This window comes from Papio anubis, chromosome 8, assembly GCF_008728515.1.
Source record: "Papio anubis isolate 15944 chromosome 8, Panubis1.0, whole genome shotgun sequence".
Classification (NCBI taxonomy): Eukaryota; Metazoa; Chordata; class Mammalia; order Primates; family Cercopithecidae; genus Papio; species Papio anubis.
The window spans coordinates 99,176,860-99,199,195 of NC_044983.1; the positions used below are offsets into that span (position 1 = coordinate 99,176,860).

General features: G+C 34.4%; 1 protein-coding gene across 41 annotated transcripts in view; it reads left to right on the plus strand.

Moving 5' to 3' along the window:
- Positions 1–22,336, plus strand: part of RIMS2 (regulating synaptic membrane exocytosis 2) — a 507,129-nt gene that overhangs the window by 42,195 nt on the left and 442,598 nt on the right. For 5 of the 41 annotated variants that reach the window (XM_031650132.1, XM_031650107.1, XM_031650109.1 and 2 more), the window contains exon 1: positions 6,096–7,642. The exons of 26 other annotated variants lie outside the window; for them this stretch is intronic. In XM_031650132.1, the coding sequence (XP_031505992.1) occupies positions 7,521–7,642 (122 nt within the window). In that variant the 5' untranslated portion in view covers positions 6,096–7,520. Of the gene's footprint in view, positions 1–6,091; positions 7,643–22,336 lie in introns of those variants that run through there. 10 more of the 41 variants (XM_031650119.1, XM_031650118.1, XM_031650120.1 and 7 more) reach the window with 6 other exon arrangements.

Here is a 22,336-nt window from a genome sequence, read left to right on the forward strand (position 1 = left end):
TGAGAACATGCAGTGTTTGGTTTTCTGTCCTTGCGATAGTTTGCTCAGAATGATGGTTTCCAGCTTCATCCATGTCCCTACAAAGGACATGAACTCACCCTTTTTTATGGCTGCATAGTATTCCATGGTGTATATGTGCCACATTTTCTTAATCCAGTCTCTCTTTGATGGACATTTGGGTTGGTTCCAGGTCTTTGCTATCATGAATAGTGCCGCAATAAACATAAGTGTGCATGTGTCTTTATAGCAGCATGATTTATAATCCTTTGGGTGTATACCCAGTAATGGGATGAAAAAAGAAACATGCATTCGTATGTTCATTGCAACACTACTCACAATAGTAAAGACATTGCATCCATCTAAATGCCCATCAATGGTAGACTGCATAAAAAAAAGTGGTACATATATGCCATGGAATACTATGCAGCCATGAAAAAGAACAAGATCATGTTTTTTTGCAGGGACATGGATGGAGCTAGAGGTCATTATTCTTAGCAAACTGATACAGGAAGAGAAAATCAAATACTGTATGTTCTCACTTATAAGTGGGAGCTACATGATGAGAACACATGGACACATGGAGGGGAACAACAGACACTGTGGCCCATTGGAGGGTGGAGGCTAGGAGGAGGGAGAGGTTCAGGAAAAATAATTAATAAGTACTATGCTTGATATCTGGATGATGAAATAATCTGTACAACAAACCTCCATGACACAAATTTACCTATGTAACATACCTGCACATGTACCCCTAAACTTAAAAGTTAAAAAAAACTTAGAAAAAAAACCTTAAAAAAAAAAAAAGAATTTACACTTCAAATATTTTTGAGGATGATGTAAAGAAGTTAGTGCTGAGTTTTGGTTTCTCTTGTCATTTGGATGTTTCATAGTACTAATTAAACAATTTGAGTTATTACAGAATTTTAGGAACTTACTGTTTAAGAAGGAGAAGTCAGGCACAGTGGCCCACACCTGTAATCCTAACACTTTGGGAGGCTGAGGAGGGAGGATTGATTGAGGCCAGGAGTTCAAGACTAGCCTGGGCAACATAGTGAGACCCCCCCATATCTACAAGAAAATCAAAAATTATTCAGGCATGATGGTGCACACCTATAGTCTTAGCTACATGGGAGGCCAAAGCGAGAGGATCAGTTGAACCCAGGAGTTCGGGGTTACACCGAGGTGACAGAGCAAGACGCTGTCTCAAAATATCTATATCTATACCTATATCTATATTGATATAGAAGGGGAGAAACCATTGCTAATGATACAGCTAATCACATGAAAGCTAGTAATCTACTATTTTATTTACTTGAGCATTGCTAAAGAAAAGTTCATGGGCCAACATCATATTTAATATGTGATGGTTAATGATTGTATTATAATTTTAGAGTTCTCCACTGTTTGTAAATTAAATTTTGAGCTTTACTTGTGACTAGTGTATCAAAAAGTATAAAAAATTTGTCATGTTCTTACCCAGAGATAATCAATATTATCATTTTGGTTTATATTGTTGCAGTGTGCTCTCAGATTTTGAACATTTAAAAACCTTCTGAGATATACTACTAAATATTTATTAAAATGTTGTACCAATATACACTCTTACCAATAAATATGGTATAAGATTGTGCATTTTTTGATCCTCTGGTCAATATTTTGTCAATTTAATAGGAAAAATACATTACCTTATTATTTTTATTTGCATTCTTTTGATTACTTTTAGATTGAACTTATTCAAGTGTTGATTAGTTTTTTAGATATCTTCTGTCATGAAATTGCCTTTGCTTCCAAAAGTTCTTTAACACATCTTCTGTTAGAACTCTTATTTTCACTGTCATTTCCAGTGAGACACTAAAGATTCTATAGAGAAAGCAATTGCCATCGTCTATACCATTTGTAAGAGTTAATGTCTCTCTGCTGGACTCAATGTAAATATGGAGCTGATCTTGCTTGGAAGTCCTTTTGAGTTTATCTGATGTTTCTGGAAAAGGATAATCATAAGCCCTACATCCTATCAGCACTAACGGATAGAAGGATAGAGACTTGCACAAGGAAAATATAAATATTTGTCAAATGAGTAAGTGTGATAAGTAAAAGATACTTGAACATAATTATTAGAATTCAGATACCGGCCGGGCGCGGTGGCTCAAGCCTGTAATCCCAGCACTTTGGGAGGCCGAGACGGGTGGATCACGAGGTCAGGAGATCGAGACCATCCTGGCTAACACGGTGAAACCCCGTCTCTACTAAAAAAAATGCAAAAAAAAACTAGCCGGGCGGGTTGGCGGGCGCCTGTAGTCCCAGCTACTCTGGAGGCTGAGGCAGGAGAATGGCGTGAACCCGGGAGGCGGAGCTTGCAGTGAGCTGAGATCCGGCCACTGCACCCCAGCCTGGGCGACAGAGCAAGACTCCATCTCAAAAAAAAAAAAAAAAAATTCAGATACCAGTAATTTGATTCCCTAAATAGTTCATAGTGAGTTTACTTCCAAACACTTTATAATTTATAAAATGCGTTGGTACTTATGAGATTTTAATACAGTAATTTCCCTATGAGGTGATATAGCTTATTTTACATTTGATAAAACCATAGCTCAGATACATAAAGTAAATATGCTCAGGTAATATAACTAGTTTGGGTTGGGGTCAGTACTTAAAACCAGGCTGCCTGATGCCAAATACCGTGTTCTTTCTGTTCTGACAGAAGTCTCCAATATTTATGTCACATGTGAACCTGCACTATATTGAAAATTTAAAACAAACATTATCTGTAAACATTCTTTATAATATTCAGGATATCCATAACAAATTACAAAGTCCATTCAAAGCACAATGTTTTTGATTGCAAATATTGGTTACTCCTGTGTTTATGACCCTTATAAGATGATGTGGCAGACTAAAAATAAACAAGCAAAAAAACCCTGTAGAAACTGAGAACCAAATGAAGTCCTGAGGTGGTTTCCTATCCTGTCTATGTATGTTATTGAAAAAGAATTAACTTTTTGTTAACATGTAGGCATCCATTTATTCAATAATGTTTAATGAACTGCCTACTCTGTACTAGGCATTATGCTAGATGAGTGAGATAAGAGTACAGGACTTAAACTCATGGAATTGAGGGTGAAAGATATTAAACATTTTTTTCAAGTAAATATATAGTCACACATATCAAATGCTGTGAAGAATGAGCACAGGGTGTAATGAGAATGCATAAGAGGGGACCTAATTTAGGTCAGAGAAAGTCTTTCTAAAGGAGGGACATTTGAGCCCTTAAGGATGAGTAGGAGCAAGTTAAAGGGTGGTAATGGAGAAGGAAGGTGGAAGAAATCATTTCTGGGATACTGAAGGAACTAGAAGAAAGCTGCTCAGTAGTATGGGTGTTGTATAGTGAGAGCTGGAAAAATAAGTCTCCGAGGAAGGCAGTTGATATATCATTCACTCTTTCAAATGAGTCGTTTTTAAGTCTCTTTCTAGTGTTTGCATTACTTAGACCACTTTGATGCTTTTTCTTTGACTTGGTCTTCATATCCAATTTTGAAATATAAAAGAAACCTTTTTAATAACAAATGTTGTTTTGCAGTATAATCACCTTCTTACTTAGTAGACTTGTTTCTAAAGGGCTTCTGATTGTTGATAAAAATTAAATCTATTTAAAAGGGGAGACTTTAAATTTTTTCCCATCACAGATAGTACGAGCTGTGAAATTGACTTGAAAATAAGAATTTTTAAAATGTTTGTTTACACTTGTAGAAATTGCCCTTTCATAGATGTGAAAAGTCAACTCATAATCAGAGGCTTAAAAATTAAAGCACTTCAGGTTGCTTCTGCTTGAGGTAAATGGAAGAAACCCATTTAAAGTTACTTGTGAGTTAAAACATTTGAGATATTTGCTGTAACTAAAATACCCTTGATTAGGACACTGGCAGATAGTTTTCCTATTCATCTATCGAAATTGGCCATTTTACAATAGGTGTGCATTTGTGTGTGTGTGTACATGTGCACATGTGTGTACATATGTAAAAAAATAGAATCATAGGGAAGGAGCATAGAAAATGGAGTCCAAAGCAAAGACTCCAAAAGCAAATTATACTTTAAGTTCTAGGGTACATGTGCATAACGTGCAGGTTTGTTACATATGTATACTTGTGCCATGTTGGCGTGCTGCACCCATCAACTCGTCAGCACCCATCAACTCGTCATTTACATCAGGTATAACTCCCAATGCAATCCCTCCCCCATACCCCCTCCCCATGATAGGCCCCGGTGTATGATGTTCCCCTTCCCGAGTCCAAGTGATCTCATTGTTCAGTTCCCACCTATGAGTAAGAACATGTGGTGTTTGGTTTTCTGTTCTTGCGATAGTTTGCTTAGAATGATGGTTTCCAGCTGCATCCATGTCCCTACAAAGGACACAAACTCATCCTTTTTGATGGCTGCATAGTATTCCATGGTGTATATGTGCCACATTTTCTTAATCCAGTCTGTCACTGATGGACATTTGGGTTGATTCCAAGTCTTTGCTATTGTGAATGGTGCTGCAATAAACATACGTGTGCGTGTGTCTTTATAGCAGCATGATTTATAATCCTTTGGGTATATACCCAGTAATGGGATGGCTGGGTCATATGGTACATCTAGTTCTAGATCTTTGAGGAATCGCCATACTGTTTTCCATAATGGTTGAACTAGTTTACAATCCCACCAACAGTGTAAAAGTGTTCCTATTTCTCCACATCCTCTCCAGCACCTGTTGTTTCCTGACTTTTGAATGATTGCCATTCTAACTGGTGTGCGATGGTATCTCATTGTGGTTTTGATTTGCATTTCTCTGATGGCCAGTGATGATGAGCATTTTTTCCTGTGTCTGTTGGCTGTATGAATGTTTTCTTTTGAGAACTGTCTGTTCATATCCTTTGCCCACTTTTTGATGGGGTTGTTTTTTTCTTGTAAATTTGTTTGGGTTCTTTGTAGGTTCTGGATATTAGCCCTTTGTCAGATGGGTAGATTGCAAAAATTTTCTCCCATTCTGTAGGTTGCCTGTTCACTCTGATGGTAGTTTCTTTTGCTGTGCAGAAGCTCTTTAGTTTAATGAGATCCCATTTGTCAATTTTGGCTTTTGTTGCCATTGCTTTTGGTGTTTTAGACATGAAGTCCTTGCCCATGCCTATGTCCTGAATGGTATTGCCTAGGTTTTCTTCTAAGGTTTTTATGGCATTAGGTCTAACATTTAAGTCTCTAATCCATCTTGAATTAATTTTCATATAAGGAGTAAGGAAAGGATCCAGTTTCAGCTTTCTACTTATGGCTAGCCAATTTTCCCAGCACCATTTATTAAATAGGGAATCCTTTCCCCATTTCTTGTTTTTCTGAGGTTTGTCAAAGATCAGATGGCTGTAGATGTGTGGTATTATTTCTGAGGACTCTGTTCTGTTCAAATTCAAAATATGTTTGCTATCTTTTATAAATTATGTGATATTTAATTCAATACAGCTTCGGGCCAGGTGCAGTGGCTCATGCCTGTAATCCCAGCACTTTGGGAGGCCAGGCTGGGTGGATCACTTGAGGTCAGGAGTTTGAGATCAGCCTGGCCAATATGGTGAAAGCTTGTCTCCACTAAAAATACAAAATTAGCCGGGCATGGTGGCACACTCCTGTAATCCCAGCTACTCAGGAGACTGAGGCAGAATTGCTTGAACCCAGGAGGCAGATGTTGCGGTGAGCACCACTGCGTTCCAGCCTGAGTGACAATGAGTGACACTCTGTCTCCCCAAAAAAATAATTAATTAATTAATTTAAAAATAAATAAATAAAGCCTCAGTTTCTTTTCATCCATAAAATGATAGTGGCATTAGCACGTACAATGTTTTCTGGATATTTTAAAATAAATTTGGAAGTGCTTTATGAACTAAAAATACTTTATGATTTTTAGGCATGTATGTGTGTTTGACAAATAGATTGGCATGTACCTATAAAAATCTGAAATAATAAATAATATTGAAGTAATAAAATAATAAACTGAAATAATAAAATAGGGACATTCTTAGTTGAGAAGAAACCCATAATTGAACATCTTATTTTTAAAAATGGTTGTTTAAAAATTTATATTATTACATGTTTAATTTGTGTTGTTCTTTTGTGACATGATTATGCCAAAAAAGAATTCATAGCTTTTAAAAACTTATTGTATTTAAATGTCTATTTATTGATAGTGTGTGGAAAAGGATAAAAAGGCAATGAGTTGAGGTAAAAAGGGCAAAAAGGGCTGGATCTATTAAAGAAATGTCAAAGGTTAGGAGCTATTAAAAGTCAATAAGTATACTAAACATCTCTGTAAGTGAGTTGATATTTAAAATTTGGCCTACACACTAGTTTTAGAGATCTGTTATAGAAAGATGGCTGTACTTTGGTATAGGATAACCTAAATGTTTATCAGAAACAGAATTATTCAATGATAATAGATGATGATGGGGTGGGTTTTCAAGACCATAGGAGCCTTCAGGGAACATTTTCTTCTACAAAATGCTATGACCACCATTATTGAAATAAATTAGTAATAACTGATGAAGTGTCTCTGGCCTTGACTGTAGGGTTTTTCCTCCGCTTGGATTTGGAGAGAAGTTTTAATTTAGTGTGTGGTGTTTAGGTGAATTTTAATTGATAAGCTATAATTTTTTATAATTTATATAATGTATAAATTATGTGAATAACCATGTAGTCACTATGTATATAGCCTTTAGAACGGAACTAGATTCAACATTAATCCACTTTGCTTAAAAATAAATACATGGAGAAATTTTTAAATGAGAAATTAAAACACCTAAATACATGTTTTCCAAATGTACTTCTCTTAGAAGCATGGCATTTTAAATGCAGATGATAAATGCTTTATTGTTGATCATATTTTCATTGCTTCATGACATCAAGAGAAGAATCTACCACTTATTTTTAGAGTGTTCTGGTCCTTTGCAGCAGCTTGCACGTTGAAGAGATATACTCTGTTGCTGGAGTTATTTGTTTTTCAGGAATAGAGAAAAGGGTTGGGGAAATGCATGATTTCTCTTATTCTTACCCAGTGGTAGCTTTGAGAAGATACCTTGTCCCCATTTTTATTACTTCTGATATTTTATTGCTGGCAGCCAGATGTGCTAAAACTCCTGACGACAGCATCTATTCATTGCGTGTTTTTAATAGGCTTAGAGAAATATGAGTAGAGTACATGAAAGCAGCTCAGCTTCACACTTCAGCTGGGAATGCCCAAAAAGCTTACTGCTGTTTAGAATTCTTGCTACAGTCAGGAGAAAGCCGAAAGCTGCACGGGTACTGAATCTCCTACAACTGAATTAGAAGAATAATGACTGTACAATTAACTATCAACCTCTGTTCATTTAAGCACAGTTTTTACAGAGCTCAGGAGAAATATGGAACTTGATTGGCATGTTTTTATTTGATGGTGTCAGCAAATAGATGATTTTAAAGACAGGTGGTAGAGAAAAATAAGAGAAGGGGAAAAAAAAAGAAAGAAAATGCAATTTGAGACATTGCGCCAGGTCTGCAATTCTGTTTTATCTCATTTTCATGGGGTTTTTTCATCCCCACCAAATATCTTACAAAATGAGCTTTTTGGACAAACACTGAACAATGCAAGGTGAGTAGAGCTAAACTGTATTTTCTTTTAATATTGTTATTTTCAGAATAATAATCTTATGTGCCTGTAAAAATTGTTTTGCATTAAAGTGCTAGTATTACAAAGGTGTTATCTTTTTATTGTAAATTTAAGATTTTATGTAGCATTCTTAATTTGATTTTAAGAAGGAAAATAAGCTTACTTCAAAGCAGAAAAAGCATCTTAAATTTAACTAGCTTGACCTCTGAAACGTAATACAGATATCAGGCTGTTTCATTATTTTGTTTTCTAAATACGTAAAATGACTTAAAAATGCCAGATAGATGTTTTCTTTGTGATCATGGCAGTGATTACATTGCATATATAAGGATGGGGCCATATAATCATGTGTGATTTGGTTGAAAATGTGAATTAGCAATTGTGCATGCTCCTGTGAAACATGTGGTAGATGTTTTCTAGGTTTAAGACATTTCTCTCTGCAGGGTAGCTCAATAATCACTTTTAAACAAGATATATTGTGGAACTGCGAATAATGCTTTGCATTAGGTCGGCTAATTTGGCAGGATTCTTTGTTATAAATTCCTATTGCTTTTTCAACCTGATTATTTTTCTGTGGTGAAGGCTGTTAAATTATGAACATATCTTTCAGATGGTTTCTCTGGCTTACACTAAAAGATATTCTATTAAAGAATGCTTTTGGAATGCAGTTTTATCACCCAGCTCTTTGCTCATTTAAGTTGTTTGGCTTTTGAAAATTTCCCATGTTACATACTTAGTATAAAAAAGATCCCATTTTAACTAAATATATGTGGAGAAGACTGAGAAAGAAATTCTGTGAACATAGCAATGCACTGAAACCTTCTGGAAACTGATGGGGAACTAATAGTGCATAAAATATTGAATGATTTTACTCGTCTCTTCTTTTTAGTATCTCTGCACAATGTGAGGCATCTTGTTTTGGAGATTAAAAAAATACCTGTTATACAATATGTATCTTAATTTAGCAAATGAAAACAAGTCTTTTAAAATTTGTTGGCATTTAAAATGTTTACTGATGATAAGTATATTTACAACCTTTACTTTGAATATGGAATAACATATCTATTTCTTATAAAATTTCACTTTCTTTCCTCAATTCAGTTTTATTCAATAAATGAATTGGATTTTGTTTATATTTTATCTTGAGACTAATTAAAAACATAAAACAGTATATGAAATGTTAGGATATGCTAAATTGGATATCTATATTTTAAGATGCTTTTTTCCTTTTTTAAAGTAATACATCACTTTAGTGTCTATAATTTATGAAAAAATATCTATTTTATGTTATATTTAAATTAAAAAGCAAGTATGGCTTTCTAAAAATTTCCATGTCCTGAAGCTACCAGAGTTTTAGGATTTGTACTCATCCTTTATAAACCTTTTCCTTGTTTTAATTCCATCTTTTTTTTTTAATGCTAAGAATTTGTGTGTAAACGTATTAATATTAGGGTTTAGGTATAGAAATTATGCTATTAACAGCATAGTAAGGAATTGGTTTTAAAGTAAGTATTATTAATTTAAAAATCTGAAAATAACTATTTTTTGAGGAAATTGTGTGCATACCTATCACTGTGTACTTGCTTTGGCTTCAAATTTCTTTTATTGTTTGCATGCCTCTAATTTCAGTAAGAGCCTTTAAAGCTGTCATTAAAATCTGGACTTTTATGCTACTGCCCTTAAACATTGGACTATGAAGTTTTTAATACTTCTCTATATGACCAATATAGTTTAACTTGTATTGATTATTATTTGAAATTATCCCAAACTACCAATTAATCAATAAAGAATTTATCTTGCTTTAGGGAAAAAAATCTCTGCCTTTATATGTCCTTAACTTATTAGTCTTTAAAAATCATGTGACCTTATATCACAAATACATCTATGCATCTTCATAAATGATCAGCTACTTGATTTACTTTTAAAATCAATCAAAAGTTCTGCAAATAGTTATTGTTTTACAAGTATGATGAGTGAAAAAATAAGTATATGAATTTTGTGCTTCCACATATTTTAATTTTTTGGTTATTTTTTGTGTTCAGTTTAGATACAAGGGTCTTTTAAACCTTTTATTCTGCTTATATTCTTTTAAACAATATAAGTGCCTATGCATCCTGCATAGGTATTAACATTTTAGTTAACACTAAAGTGGAAAGTAAAGATATAGACTAAAAAATTATTCTTGAACAAAAAAATCATGGAAGAAGAATGACGTGAATATGTCATCAAAATATCTCATATGCAAGAATTTAAATTTTTTTCTGAATAATGGACCTTTCAATTAGACCTCTATGATCTTCTTAAGCATCAATTTAAGCATCAATTATATAACTATCACCTCTGGAAAGAACAGTGTTGGTTGTTAGTACATGAGTAGTGATCATTTAATTGTTTGGAGTAGTTGACATGGAATATTCAGTATTTGTATTGTGACATTAACTATGATCTTTAAATTGATAGAAAAATAGCCATCAATTTGGACAATTAGATATTTTATTCTGAATTGCTTTCTAGTAGGGATTACTAGAATAGTATTATGCATCATCTGTAGACAATATGTTATTAAAAGGGGGCCCTTTCAAGTAGTTTTTAAATTAAGACTTCTGTTTGGTAGCTAATCTTATTCCCAAACTGCAACTCAGCTTTCATTAGGATTTTAGATGGTGAGGCAGTTGACTTCTATGACATATTAGCAATAAAACATTAAAGGATGAAAGTCTTCCATAATAACTGCTCCAGAAAAATTTCCAAGTTCAACTTGTCAAAGGAGGAAAGATTTTTAAATCCACCAATAATACTGTATGTGTCATAAGTCCCCCAACTGGAGATTAATATAGATTGTTAAGTGAATTCATTAACTAATGATTAAATGAAATATATCTATGAGTAATAATTATTAAAATATTTTAGACTAACTTTTTGTTGCAAACCATACAGCACAAACCTTATTTTCATGCTGAAAGTGTTTAGCTTATTCTCTTATTGTATGGTTCTTGAGTGCCATTTTAGTGCATGAAGGAGGCAGCAGGATTCTTTGTTCTTTTACAGCTAAAATGAAACAACTGGAAGTCTATAAAAAAAATTGTCTTCATCCTGCATAAACTCACTTGACTCACTTAATAGGTTTTGATGAAATGCCACTTTAGTTTAATTTTTTGTTATCAAGTTTTCTCATTGTAAACTCTCTCAAGTGAAATTACTTAATCAGGACACAAAGATAATTGCTTTTATCATTAATAAAAAAGTCAAGTACTGAGTTCAATATGAAATCTAATTTTTGTGAGCTTGTCTTTGGAAGCAAACGTAAATATTGAGATGCTAGAAGATATATTTTTTAGCATGGTTCACTGCATTGAGTTATCAATTGCTTTGGGCAATATTCAAATAAACATGCTAATGATGGCTATCTTTTGTGATAAAATTCATCCTCTAAGTTTTTCCATTTGCTAATTTTTAGCCATCTTTTTTATACAATAAAGAGATCTGTATTTTCCTCTAGATGTATTTCTTTGCCATTGAATGTGTGACAGTGAATTTGCTGTGCCTTCTGGCCACACAGGGGCATAATAGAACTGGAATTTATTTAGAGTAGATATTAAAAACAGTCTCTCCGTATATGTACAATGAAATATGCAGACTTTCATATTTAAAAGTAAGAAAAGAAAAAATGTTAGTAGACTGAAGAATATTTGTAGTTTTTTTTTTTTTTTTTCAGTTACAAGTAAGATAACCATATGATCCAGTTTGCCTGGAGTACTCCCAATTTATGCCTGCGGTCATCCAGTGATTATTATTAGTACTATTCTCTCTCAAAGGTGTTGTGATTTGAAAGTAAATTACAGGGCTACTCTAATTATAAAAGTGCAATATAAAGCTTAAATTCACTTAGTTTAAGTGGATTCTTTTCCATTGAAATATTGACACCTTTCTAAAACATTAATATTTTAAGTAAAATGTGATTTGCTAAATAAATGTTTATTTAGTATTATTTTTGGTCAGAAGTTCTTAGTTATTCCTGTAGCATTTATTATTGCTTTGGTTTATAATCAAACCAGTAATTCGTGTTCAGGAATTTTGGCACAGATAATGATTCTTCATCATGGTACGTTAATGACTACTTTGACATTGAAAGAACAACATGCTTACTTTTCATAGTTCTCAGGGTGCTCTCTACACAGTGTGCTTTGTTTGGACTTGGTATGATTCCAGCACAACTGATTTTTCATATTGCAAGAAAAGTCTGTGTTACAAGTTATAAAGCACCCAGTCATCTAATATACACATTTTATGTACATATATATACTTTATTAAACATACATAATTGTGATTATAAAATATTTTTATAACTATAACATTATTCATTATAGACATAAAAGCTTGTAACACAATTATCTATTTAGATTTCTAATCAAAATGCTTTTGATTTAGATACGTGTGTCATTAGTATTTTCACAAGAATATTTACCTGTGGACCTTAGCGATATACTACAATTATTAGTATAGGTCCTTAATCTGACACTGATCTACAGTCTTTAAGCATTTTCTTTATTGAAAACAGTTTTATAAAGCTACTGCTTTTGGTGATGACTGACAGGTAAATGTTAACTCTACTTTTAAATATTCAACTTCTGTGTGATCATAAAGGATTTTGAAAGTTAGAAATAATTACTAGTAAACTTCTTTAATTCTGGCACTACTCACTAAATAGTAAAATGAATTCGTTTCATGTGGGCTATAGGCTTTCTTCTTATCCATCTATGAATTACTCACAAAAAATTCATGGCCCCAACAAAAGAATTCCACAATATTAGTTGTGCTTTCAAATTTGAGAAATTGTAAGTATTTTAGAAAAATGTGTGAACATTTCTTATAGGACAAAATAGAAAAACCCATTGCACATTAAAAATTATAGTATCTTAAAATATGAGGGCTCTTTATTTTGCCTAGTATTTTTTAAACTATGCTTTCTGTTTTGGGCAGAGAACACTTTCAAGGTCTAACTCAATATGTAAAGCAGATAAAAGTAGAGCAACTCCGGTACAGAAAGTGGGACATGGGACCCATGTTTGGTTCTAAGAAACACATTTGGAGACTTTTTTATTCTACTGCTGTCATTTTACTCTTGGACAAACTAAAGTCCAGCTGCTTACTTAAACTCAGGACAGTTACTTACATGGCTTTAAACTTTTCATTTCATTGTAAGTCCTTTGAAATGTCAGACATAGAGTTAATGGAAAAGGACAAGGAAAACTGCTGCATTTAAGTCAGGATTTATTTGTGCCTGAGTTTTCTACTACACATTGTAGCTTTGTGTTGGGTAGTATTGAACATAGCAGTTATGCTCCTATCTAGGGTCTGCTGCTTACTGGCTATGTGTTACTGGTAAAGTTGCTGTCCTAAGAGCTCCTAGAGTTAGGGGCTACATATTTATTAATCTCTGAATTCCCACAGTTATATTCTTCACGCTCCTTCCCAGTCAATACCCACTCTCCTCAGCCTCCAGAACCAACTGTTGTACTGCTTTTCCCCACTAGTGTAGATTAGTTTTGCTTGTTCTGAAACTTCACATAATCAAATTTTATAGAAGCTACTCTTTTTTGGTAAGGCACTTTACTCAGCATAATTTCATCTATTTTTTTGTTTTTATTTTTGTTTTTTGATGTGATCTCACTCTGTCACCTAGGCTGGAGTGCAATGTGATGTGATCTCGGCTCATGACAACCTCCCCCAAACTCAAGTGATCCTCCCACTTCAGCCTCCTGAGAAGCTGGGACCACAGGCATGTGCTACCGTGCCTAGCTAATTCTTTTTTTGGTAGAGATAGGGTTTCACCATGTTGCCCAGGCTGGTCTCAAGACCCTGAGCTCAGGCGATCCACCTGCCTCGCCTCCCAAAGTGCAGGGATTAGACATAAGCCACTGCCTCCAGCCTACTCAGCATAGTTTTAAAACATTCATTCATAATTGTGGCATGTGTGAGTAGTTTTTTCCTTTTCATTGCTGAATAGTATTTCTTTTTATGAATATACCACACTTTCACGTAAGTCTTTTTGTGGTCATCTATTTTTATTTCTCTTGGGCAAATAACTAAAAGAGAAATTTGTGGATCATAGGGTGGGTGTATGTTTAGTTTCATAATGCCACATCATTTTTAAAAACACATTTAAATGGTACTTATCTACAGTTTTTAAGTATTTTCTTTATTGAAAGAAGTTTTAGACTCCCACCAACAATGATTGAAGATTTTGGTGATGCCATATGCTTTTCAACATTTGGTGATATAGGTTTTTAATTTTTATCATTCTGGTGAGTTTATAGTGGCATCTTCTTATGATAATTTTATTATATTTGCCTCATGACTAACAACTCCAAGAACTTTTTCATACTGTTGTTGGCTATTTGTGTATCCTCCTTTGTAAAGTGTCCAATATTTTAAAAATTAGGCTGTGTTTTTATTAAATTCACTAGTAAGTGAATATATATATATATAATGTATGTTTTCTCCCATTCTGTGGTTTGCCTGTTTATTTTCTTAACAATGCCTTTTGATGAGCAGAAGTTTTAGTTCCGATAAAATGTGATTTAGTAATTGTCTTCCATTGTGGTTTTTATTTTCTGTTTGCTCTCTAAAAATTCTTGTTAACCCCTAAGTCAGGAAACTATCTTTCTCTATATCTTCCAGAAGCTTGAGTTTTAGCTTTTTGGTTAACATATATGATCCATCATAAATTAATTTTTGTGCATATAGTGTGAGGTAGGGGTCAAGATTAATATTTTTTCTGGATGGATATCCAGTTATTTCATTACCATTTGCTGAAAAGGCTTAAAGGTTTCTATTCCTCATTGGATGGATTTGTCACATTTGTAGAAAATTGAATAGTTGTATAAGCATGGTTCTATTTCTGATCTGTGCAATACGCCAGTCTTACTTTTTGTAATCTTGATGTCAGGCAGTGTTAATCCTCCACCTTTGTTCTTTTTGTCCAATAGGTTAGATAGTCCAGGTCTTCTGCATATATATATTTCAAATATATATATATTTGAGATAAGGTCTCTGTCACCCAGTGGTGTGATCATAGCTCACTGCAGCCTCCAACTCCTGGACTCAAGTGATCCTTCTTCCTCAGCCTCCCAGGAGCTAGAACTATTTTTGTAGAGTTTTGTAGAGACAAAACTTTTTTTTTTTGTCTTGCTATATTGCCCAGGATATTCTGGAACTCCTGGCTTCAGGCTATCTGCTATACTTCTGCCGTGGCTTCCCGAAGCACTGGGATTACAGGCATGAGCCACTATGCCCAGCCTCATATATTTTTTATAATCACTTTGTTAATTTTGATTTGAGAAGTTTGCTGGGATTAAATCTCGGATTGCAATGTATTTTTGTAGATTGATTTGGAGAGAAATAACATCTTAACATTGAGTCTTCCAGTGTTGTATCTCTTCATTTATTTAGGTCTCCTTAAATTTATCCAAACAATGTTTCATAGTTTTTAGAGTAGAGATCTTGTATGACTTTGTGATAGTTTCCATATTTTAAGTTTTTTATCTCATTATAAATGGAATTCTTTTTAAAATTTCAATATCCGGTTGTTTGATGCTAGTATATTAAAATCTAACTTATTTTTAATATTAACCTTTTATCTTTTAACTTTTTCAAATTCACTTACTAGTTCTAATAGTTGCTTTGTAGATTTGTTATGCTATTCCTTGTAAACAATCATGTCATTTGCAGAGACAGTTTTATTTCTTTTCCAGTATTTATGCTTTTTATTTCTTTTTATTGCCTTATTATAATGCATAGAACCAACAGTATAATGTCAAACAGAAGTTGTGAGAGTCTCTTTGTTAAATAATAGTTTTTTAAAAAAAGTCACAAATGGGCCAGGCGCGGTGACTCACGCCTGTGATCCCAACACTTTGAGAGGCTGAGGCAGGCAGATCAAGAGGTCAGGAATTCGAGTCCAGCCTGACCAACATGGTGAAACCCCGTCTCTACTAAAAATACAAAAATTAGCCGGGCATGGTGGTGAGTGCCTGTAATCCCAGCTACTCAGGAGACTGAGGCAGGAGAATCACTTGAACCCAGGAGGCGGAGGTTGCAGTGAGCCGAGATCGTGCTACTTAAATTCTTAAAAAGAATTTTTAAGAATCGTGCCACTGCACTCCAGCCTGGGTGACAGAGTGAGACTCCATCTCAAAAAAAAAAAAAAAAAAAAAAAAAAGGGTGTGCATTTTGTGAAGTGCTTTGTCTTCAGTAACTGAAATTATTATATAATTCTTATTCCTGATTCCATAATAATGCTAATTGTATAAGTTTAGTTTTTGAATATTAAACCAACTTTGCATTTCTGGGTTAAATACCACCTCATGGGATATTTTCCATGTTATATATTGCTGGTGTAGATTTTCTGTGATTTTCATAGGTTTTTTTTGCATCTATGTTCATGAGAGATTTTAGTTTTCTTAAGTTGAAATGTCCATGACAGGTTTGGGCATTGGGGTTATTTTGATCTCATGAAATGAGTTTGGCATTTGCTTTTTCTCTACTGGATGAACAGTTGGTATCAAGATTGGTGTTATTTATTCCTTAAATATTTGATAGAATTCACCAGCAAAACCATCTGGACATAAAGTTTTCTGTATGTGAAAATTTTGATAAAGTATTCAATTTTTTTGGCTGCATGTATGTCTTCTTTTGAGATGTGTCTGCTCATGTGCTTTGCCTATGTTTTAATGGAGTTTTGGGTATTTGCATGTTAATTTGTTTAAGTTCCTTATAGATTCTGGATATTAGACCTTTGTCAAATGCATAGTTTACAAATATTTTCTCCCATTCTGTAGGTGTCTGTTGATAATTTCTTTTGCTGTGCAGAGGCTCTCTAGTTTAATTAGTTCCCACTTGTCAATTTTTGGTTCAGTTGCAATTGCTTTTGGAGCCTTTATGTCATGAAATTTTTGCCAGGTCCTAGTCCAGAATGGTATTTTCTGTTTTTTTGTTTGTTTGTTTGTTTGTTTGTTTTTAAGTTTTGGGTTTTACATTTATGTCTTTAATCTGTGTTAAGTTGATTTTTGTAGGTGGTGAAAGGAAGGGGTCCAGATTCTATCTTCTGCATATGGCTAGCCAGTTATATCAGCACTATTTATTGAATACGGAGTCCCCTTTCCCCATTGCTTTTTTTGTCAACTTTGTTGAAGATCAGATGGTTGTAGTTGTGTGGCTTTATCTGTGGGTTCTGTAATCTGTTCTGTTGGACTTTATATTTGTTTTTGTACCAGTACCATGTTGTTTGGTTTAATGTAGTCTTGTAGTATAGTTTGAAGTTGGATAGTGTGATGATGCCTCTAGCTTTGTTCTTTTTGCTAAGGATTGCTTTGGCTATTTGGGCTCTTTTTTGGTTCTATGTGAATGTAAGAATCGTGGTTTTTTTTTTTTTGTTTTGTTTTGTTTTGGCTAATTTTGTGCAAAATACTGTTGATAGTTTAAAAAATGTTAAACAGCTCTAATCATTAGAGAAATGCAAATCAGAAACCAGCATGAGATACCATCTACACCAGTCAGAATGGCTGTTATTAAAAAGTCAAAATAACAGATGCTGGCAAGGTTGTGGAGAAAAGTGAATGTTTATACACTGTTGTTGGGAACATAAATTTGTTGAGTCACTGTAGAAAGCAGTTTGGAGATTTCTCAACTCAGCAATCCCATTACTGGGTATATACCCAAAGGAATATAATTGTTCTACCATAAAGGCACATGCATGCATATGTTAATTGCAGCACTATTCGCAATAGAAAAAGCACAGAATCAATTCAGATGTCCATCAATAATAGACTCGATGAAGAAAATATACGTATACATCATGGAATATTATACAACCATAAAAAGCATGAGATTATGTCCTTTGCAGCAACATAGATCGAGTTGGAGGCCATTATCCTAACCAATTTAATGTGGGAACACAAAACCAAATACTGCATGTTCTCACTTATGAATCGGAGCTAAGCTTGAATACACATGGACACAAAGAAGGGAAGAGTAGACACTGGGGTCTACTTGTGGATGGAGGATAGGAGGAGAATGAGCATGGAAAAACTACCTATCAGGTACTATGCTCATTACATGGGTAATGAAATAGTCTATATACCAGATCCCCAAGTTTACTCATGTAAAAAACCTGCACATGTACCCCCAAACTGAAAATTAAAGTTGGAAAGAAAAAGATGATAACAATATGATGACAAAAATACTAAAAATTTTAAAAAGAATTCAATTTCTTTAAGATAGGATTGATGAGGTTTTCTGTTCAATCTTTCTCAATATGGTCAGTTATGTTTTTCAGTAAATTTTTATTTTTATTTAAGTTGACTAATTTGTTGTTATAATTTCATATTTCTTTATATCTTGTTAATATCTATGGATCTGATAGTGATGACCCTTATTTTATTCTGATACTGTTATTTTGTGATGTGTGATCTTTCTCTCATTTGCCTATCAGTTTACCTAGGAGTGTATCATCTTTTTTTTTTTTTTTTTTTTGATTTTGTTACTTTTCTCTCTTGTTTATCTACCATTTCAATGATTACTGTTCCTGCCTTAATTACTCCTTTTCTTCTACTTATTATGGATTTAATTTCCTCTTCTTTTTAAAGCTTCGGAAGGTGGAACTGTATGATTTCTTCTGATTCATGAATTATTTTAAAGTGTGGTCATTTCTAAAGATTTAATTTAAAAATATCTTATTATTTTTTATGATAATATTTTATTCTGGTGAGAGAAATATCTTACTATTTTTTATGATGACATTTTATTCTAAAGAGAGAACATACCTGTATAATCTCAATCAGTTTAAGATTATTGGTATTGGTTCTACTGCCCACTGTGAGGACTATCTTGAACATTCCACATGTATTTGAAAGGAATGTGTATTCTGTACTTGCTGGATGTTGTGATCTATAAATATCAATTATGTCATGATGTTTAATAGTGTTGTTCAGATCTTATGTCTCAATGACTTTTTATCCTATTTTTTCTCTCAATTGCTGAGAGAAATGTGTTAAAAAATTTTAACTATGATTGTCTGTTTAATTCTGTCAGCTTTTGCTCTATGTGCCTTAAAGCTCTGTTACTGGATATCTACACATTTGTGATATTTATGTTTTCTTTTCTTTTTTTTTTTTCTTGAGACAGGGTCTTGATCTGTTGCTCAGGCTGCAGTGCAGTGGTACAACCTTGACTCACCGCAGCCTCATCTTCCCATGCTCAAGCAATCCTCCCACCTCAGCCTTCTGAGTAGCTGGGCCTACAGGTGCAAGCCATCACACCTGGCTAATTTTGTTTATTTTTTATAGAGATGAGGTCTCACTGTGTTTCCCAGTCTGGTCTCGAACTCCTGAGCTCAAGTGATCCTCCTGCCTTGGCCTCCCAAAGTACTGGGATTACAGGCATCAGCCACCATGCCTGGCCTATGTTTTCTTGATTAATTGACATTATAGGAAAGGCTTTGTGAAATGTTTCTCGTTTCCTTGGTATTACTGTTTGTGTATAAGTCTTATTAATATTAATGTTTTTTTGTACTTGTTCTATGTTTATTCTTAGTTTACAGCATTTACTCCCCCTTCCAAATATGAATAGTCAATGATTTTTTTAAAAGACACATATCAAAGTAGAGAGAAAAGCGGTGAGAAGCCTCATCTTTGACCTGCAAGAGGGCTTTTCTTTTCCTTCTGCGTGGCTAATAACACATAGTGTCAGGGAACACTCATTGGAGAAAAACCAGTCTCAGAGTGACTCAAGGTCAGTGGTCCTTTCTAATTGTGTAACTCTGAATAGTCCAAGCCAGATCCTAGGCTTCACTGAGCACTGACCTCAGCCAATTGGCCTACTCTGAACACAGAGGAGCTCCAGAGAATTTTCACACCTTGCTTTGCTTCCTTTGCTTTTTGCTTTCATAATGATATGAAATCTAATTTTTGTAAGCTTGTCTTTGGTAGTTAATAGTATTAACTCACAAGTTTCGTTATACCATTAAGGAAAGTGAGGCTCAGGTAGAGTCCTGACCAGTGATTATTCTTTCGCTGAAATGGAAAACCCAACTAAAAATGGCTTAAGGAAAAAGAGTATTTATCAGTTCACGTAACTGAAAACAAAACAAAACAAAACTGATAGTACTAGTTTCAGCCTCAGCTGGATCTATGTACTCACAAAAAGCCTCAGAGTCCTGTTTTTGTCTCATGGGTCTAACCCTTAGTTGAAGGTGGTCAGGGAGATCACTAGGATAGCTCAGCACCCTATGTCTTTTCCTTTTTTTGTCTCACTAGTGAAAAATGCTCTTGTTCCAAAAACAAAAACATCTTATTTGATATTAATATAACCATGTATGCATACTGTTTCTCTAGTGTGTGTTTTTCTAGTCATTTACTGTCAGTGTATCTGTGGCTTTAATATAAAATGTATCTTTTATCACTTTAAGAGCATAATTGACTCTTACTTTTTTCATCCACTTTGACAATTTTTGCCTTTTACATAGAGTATTTAGTTCATTAACATTTAATATAATTATTGATATATTTGAATTTAGGTATTTGTTTTATGGATTTTGTTCCACTTTTATTTTTGCTTCTTCCTGCCATGTTTTTGAATTATATGAATACGTTGTGGAACTCATTTTTTTAAACTTTTATTTTAAGTTCAGGGGTGCATGTGCAGATTTGTTACAGAGGTAAACTTGTGTCATGGGAGTTTGTTGTACAGATTATTTCATCACCTGGGTGTTAAGCCTAGTACCCATCAGTTATTTTTTCTGATCCTCTCCCTCCTCCCACCCTCCACCCTCCAACCTCCAAAAGGCCCCAGTGCATGTTGTTCTCCTCTGTGTGTCCATGTGTTCACATCGTTTAGCTCCCACTTTTAAGTGAGAACATGTAGTATTTGGTTTTCTGTTCCTGTATTAATTTGCTAAGGATATTAGCTTCCAGCTTATCCATGTCCCTGCAATAGACATGATCTCATTCTTTTTTTATGGCTGCAATTTTTTATTTACCTATTTGCTTATTAGCTACATATATTCTTTACCATTAGTTCTTATTGGTTGCACTTTCACAATCTATTTACAATCATTCACAATCTATTTAGTGTTTATATTGTGCCATTTTATGTGAAATGCTTTAAACAGTCTTACATATTTTAAACAAATCAAGAGAAATGAGTAGTCTTTTACATTTATTCACATATTCCTCATTTTAAGTTTCTTTTCTGAAGATGCAGATTTCCATCTGATAGACTTTTTCTTCAGCCTGGAGAACACCCTTTAGTATTACTTGAAATGCAGATATTCACATCTCCATTTGCTTTTACCTGAGAAAATCTTTACTTAGTCTTCATTCTTTGTGAATATTTTTGGTGGAAATAGAATTCTATTGTTGACAGTCTTTTTTGTTTATTTTTAAATTTATGTTTCTGTAGTTTAAACTGGCCTTCATAAATTTTTGATGAGGAGTAAGTGGTTCATGATGACAAGTCATTGGCACTTGATAGTCTTTCTGTATTTAATTTGCTTTCTTTGGTTTCTTTCAAAAATTTATCTTTATCTTCTGTTATATACTCAGCTTCCTGAGTAACTGGAACTACAGACATGCACCAATTTTTTTTTTAAATTTTTTGTAGAGACAGCATTGATTATTTTAAAAAGAAGTTAGTTTGAGCTTTAGCTATTAACTCTGTTTCCCTTGAGATGACAGTAGCTTAAAATGTAATTTAATTGTTTTAATTTTATCTGAGCTTCTATTTTTTGTAAATTAAAAATCTTTTCTTTTTTCTTTTTTTAAGAAATGGGGGTCTCATTCTGTCACCTAGGCTGGAGTGCTGTGGCACAATTATTGCTCACTGCAGCTTCAAACTCCTGGGTTGAAGGAATCCCCCTGCCACAGCCTCCCAAAGTACTGGGATTGTAGGGGGCATACCACTATGCTCAGCAGAGCTCCTTGAAGTCTTCTTGTGTATGCATGAGATTTTGGCAGTGTTTTTTATACACATAATTTTATTTTTTATTTCTTTAACTTTCTTTTTGTCATATCTCCCTCACTTTCCAGTCTGTTTTTGCTCGAACTCCTTCCTCAGGTTTTTCAAGTCAGTAGGCTCAGACTGGAGTGCAGTGGCACTGTCTCGGCTTACTGCCACTTCCTGCTCCAGGCTCAAGCAATCCTCTCACCTTAACCTCCTGAGTAGCTGGGACTATTGGCATGCGCCATCCTGCCCAGCTAATTTTTGTATTTTCTGTAGAGACAGGTTCTCGCCGTGTCGTCCAGGCAGGTCTTGAACTCCTAGACTCAAGCGATCTGCCCACCTCGGCTTCCCAGAGTGCTGAGATTACAGCATGAGCCACTGCATCTGGCCAAGACTGAGTTTTCTTTTTCCTTTTTTTTTGGAGACGGAGTCTTACTCTGTTGCCCAAGCTGGAGTGCAGTGGCACGATCTTGGCTCACTGCAACCTCCACCTCCCGGGTTCAAGAGAGTCTCCTGCCTCAGCCTCCCGAGTAGCTGGGACTACAGGCACGTGCCACCATGCCCAGCTAATTTTTTGTATTTTTAGTAGAGACAGGGTTTCACTGTGTTGGCTGGGCTGGTCTTGAACTCCGGACCTTGTGATCTGCCTGACCCAACCTCCCAAAGTGCCAGGATTAC